General features: G+C 39.1%; 1 protein-coding gene across 1 annotated transcript; it reads right to left on the bottom strand.

Moving 5' to 3' along the window:
* Window positions 1–414: 414 nt before the first annotated feature.
* On the bottom strand, window positions 415–3,043 carry LOC121302218 (E3 SUMO-protein ligase EGR2-like). The gene is made up of 2 exons (XM_041232088.1): window positions 2,658–3,043; window positions 415–2,181 (listed from the first exon to the last, which is right to left on the bottom strand). The coding sequence occupies exons 1-2, from the start codon at window positions 2,809–2,811 to the stop codon at window positions 884–886; spliced, it is 1,452 nt and encodes a 483-aa protein (XP_041088022.1). The 5' UTR covers window positions 2,812–3,043; the 3' UTR covers window positions 415–883.
* Between the last annotated feature and the right edge of the window lie 222 nt (window positions 3,044–3,265).

Raw genomic sequence — 3,265 nt, 5'->3', positions numbered from 1 at the left:
TAATTGTACTAATTCTAATTATACTACAAATAATAATAATAATAATAATAATAATAATAATAATAATAATAATAATAATAACAACATAACATGCAAACCGAATACATTCTTCAATTATCTAAATTGAAAACGAATACATTCTTCAATTATCTAAACAAAAGCAGAAAAAGCTAATCACATTAGTTACACTGAACTGGCAGGCCACATTAAATTCACGTGCTGTTTATATATATATATATATTATATATATTATATATATATATATATAATATATATATATATATATATATATATATATATATATATAAGTTAGTCCCTGTTAGTAACACGAGCTGTTCAGAGCTCCGGGTGCGTGACAAAATGTTTGCCCGCCACGACTGGCTGCTGGCAAGCACTTTAAAAAGTTACACTTTAAAAAGTACAATGTTTGTAATCTCTTGTAGTTGTAGATACAAGTTTATAAGGACACTGAGTGGAGCAGCATAACGGCTGTTGTAGCCAATATGAGTGTTGAGTTCTCATTAAATGACATGATTCTTATGATGTAGGTGGAAAAGCTGATGCACAGTAAAATACTTCTATGCACATTCGCATAAAACAGTAACGTTAGGACAGCAACTAATTGGTGGCAAGTTTCAATGCGGTTTTATCCAACTTCAAACTTTCGTTGCCTCAATCCCAAGCAAATTCATCATACTTTCCTTGCAACCATTTTGACGTTGACAATCTCGTCACCATCTATTTCACCTCACAACTCAAGTAGGTCGACCTTTTTAATCATTTTGTAAACAGACCTTAGCTGTTCAAACCCTTCAACCTCAGAAATATATATTTTTTTTGATATCGTGCTCGTGCATTTATAGTATGCAACGCCCTTTCAAATTCATTGAGGTACAGAAAAGGAACAGGCAGTTAGGCGCTGGGGTTTGTGTTCCGCCTTCTCCTTCTGTTTCATATGTACCCTGCCGTGTCTTTTCCTCTCGTCGCTTCTGGCAAACCTTCTGCCGCAGACGTCGCATGAAAACGGTTTCTCTCCGGTGTGAGTTCTGGTGTGGGTAGTTAGATGGTCACTACGGCTGAAGCTCCTCAAGCAGATGCGACATTGGAAGGGCTTGTGGCCAGTGTGAATGCGTAGGTGTCGGTTAAGCTCGTCTGACCTGGAGAAGCGCCTTTCGCAGTTTACCATAGGGCACGAGTACGGCTTCTCCTTGACAGGCCCACTTGCGTTAGTTTGGCTTTTCCTAGCACGAATCGGCTTTCCAACTCTTAATCCGCTTTTTGCGTAATTATCCTGTACTATAGACGGATTAAGAAGCGAATCTAATGCGCTGGGTAGTGCGGAAGAAGAAGTGTATGCTAAGTCACTCTGACTTGTCAAAGTTTGGATCCCTGGGTATGTGTTCGGTTTCAGCAAGTTGTTATTGTTTCCCAAGCCGCCCAAGTTATAGGTATTAGAGATTTGGCTTTGGAATGTTTGCTGGTTATCAAGAAAACTCAAATTCTGCCTGAGTGTGCCATCCAGCTTGCCCGCGAGTTCTGAGGTACGGCAAGCGAGGGGAAAAGACTCAAGGAAATCTTTTGATTCCACTTGCGGGTTCACAGGTGAACAATTACCCGTGATATCGAACAATTCGGATTCATAGTTTGTGGGCAAATAAACTTCTGGTTTAGTAAAGGGGTCCCATTCGTAAGCACTCGTCTCGCACTCGCTTTTCACAACGACCGGGAAGGTTGTGCCATCTGATTGAGGGCGTCGTGGATTCTGGTGTGAATCCAGAACTTGTGCTGCAAGGTTAGCAGTATCATGCACTTGCAGGTTGACCCGAGGGTCAGGGTAACCGGAGTAGAGCTGGTTCTGAGAGTACAGCGGTGGCGTTGTAGAACACATAGAAGCCTGGCACGGTAAAGTAGGATCAGAAAACCCGTGACTTGGGTCAATTTGTGTGGCAGAAGAATAAACCGTCTCGGGTTGATTCTGCTGCAATTCAGAGATTGGTAAAGTAGAAATACCAACGATTTCTGTAATCATGTTGAGTAATGTCTCGGCGCACAACGTGGCTCCCGCGGAGGTCTCTACATAAAAACTCCCAGAGTAATTGAGGGATGAAGGAGACCCGCAACAGGAGCTTGTACTGGGGTCAAAGAAGAAATCGGAGTTGGAAGTTTCAATTTTGGGATGAGCTGTAAAGAAAAAGGCAGCGTGTCATTACATTGAATTTTACTGTAAATTACAACTTATTTGGACAAAATCATCAATGTTGTTAAATACATCTCATTTCGCTAGAGTCCCGGGTGACATTCATATTGTTGCAGGCAATATATGATTTCTAATCATGCAACCCATATACTTTACATACTGTACTATATTGTATTTCACAGTGTATGCAATGATGCATACCAATGGTTATATATATATATATATATATATATATATCATATATATATATATAATATATATATATATATATATATATATATATATATATATATAATGGTGCATACAGTGTACCATGAGGAAACGTTGAAATAATAAAATGAAATCTGGTTTATTATGTAAAAATATTTTCTTTATGGTTAATTAAGCACAGGTTCCATTATTTTATACACGAAAGTGAGGAATTATAACGAAATTTAGGAAAGTGAGAAATTACACTCACCTTGATTAAACTGTGCAGGTGATTCCCTTTGTACTTCGCTGAATTGTTTTTGATTCATCTCTGGTCGCAGCGTCTCAACCCCAGGTGAAGAATTACAACAATCGTCGTACTGGGAGTAGGAGTCCCGAGAGCTTAAATCCATATTGTTAAGCATATTTACGTTATAAAAACGTATATGTGTCAATCCAGGATAGTGATGTGATGGTAATAATAATAATACAAAAGCAACACTCCAAATAGATGCAACCCGTCTTCTTCTGTAGATGTAGGATAAACCTCCTGGTGTAATTCACATATACACACACACAAAAAAAAAGATTGCAGGATAAAATTCAGGATTCCCCTTTTCGGTTCAGAATTAAATTCCAGTCCTGCACCTCATCTGCTATCTGTTGCTGTGAATTCACATCAATGCTTTCGCGTCCCCGTTTTTATACTCAGTGCAGTTTACTTACTCCGCCTCCCCATTCATTCTCGCCAGTGAAAGGATTCCCCGCTGCGTATTTCTTGTCACGGTATTGCCCATACATGGACAGAGGATGTGACAGGGTTTCCCAAAAAAGGAGACCAACGTTTGTGACGTACATGTAAGCAAGACTATGGTTATT

This window comes from Polyodon spathula, chromosome 1 (genome assembly GCF_017654505.1).
Source record: "Polyodon spathula isolate WHYD16114869_AA chromosome 1, ASM1765450v1, whole genome shotgun sequence".
In the NCBI taxonomy this organism is placed as follows: Eukaryota; Metazoa; Chordata; class Actinopteri; order Acipenseriformes; family Polyodontidae; genus Polyodon; species Polyodon spathula.
This window is presented reverse-complemented; position numbering and strand designations above follow the sequence as displayed.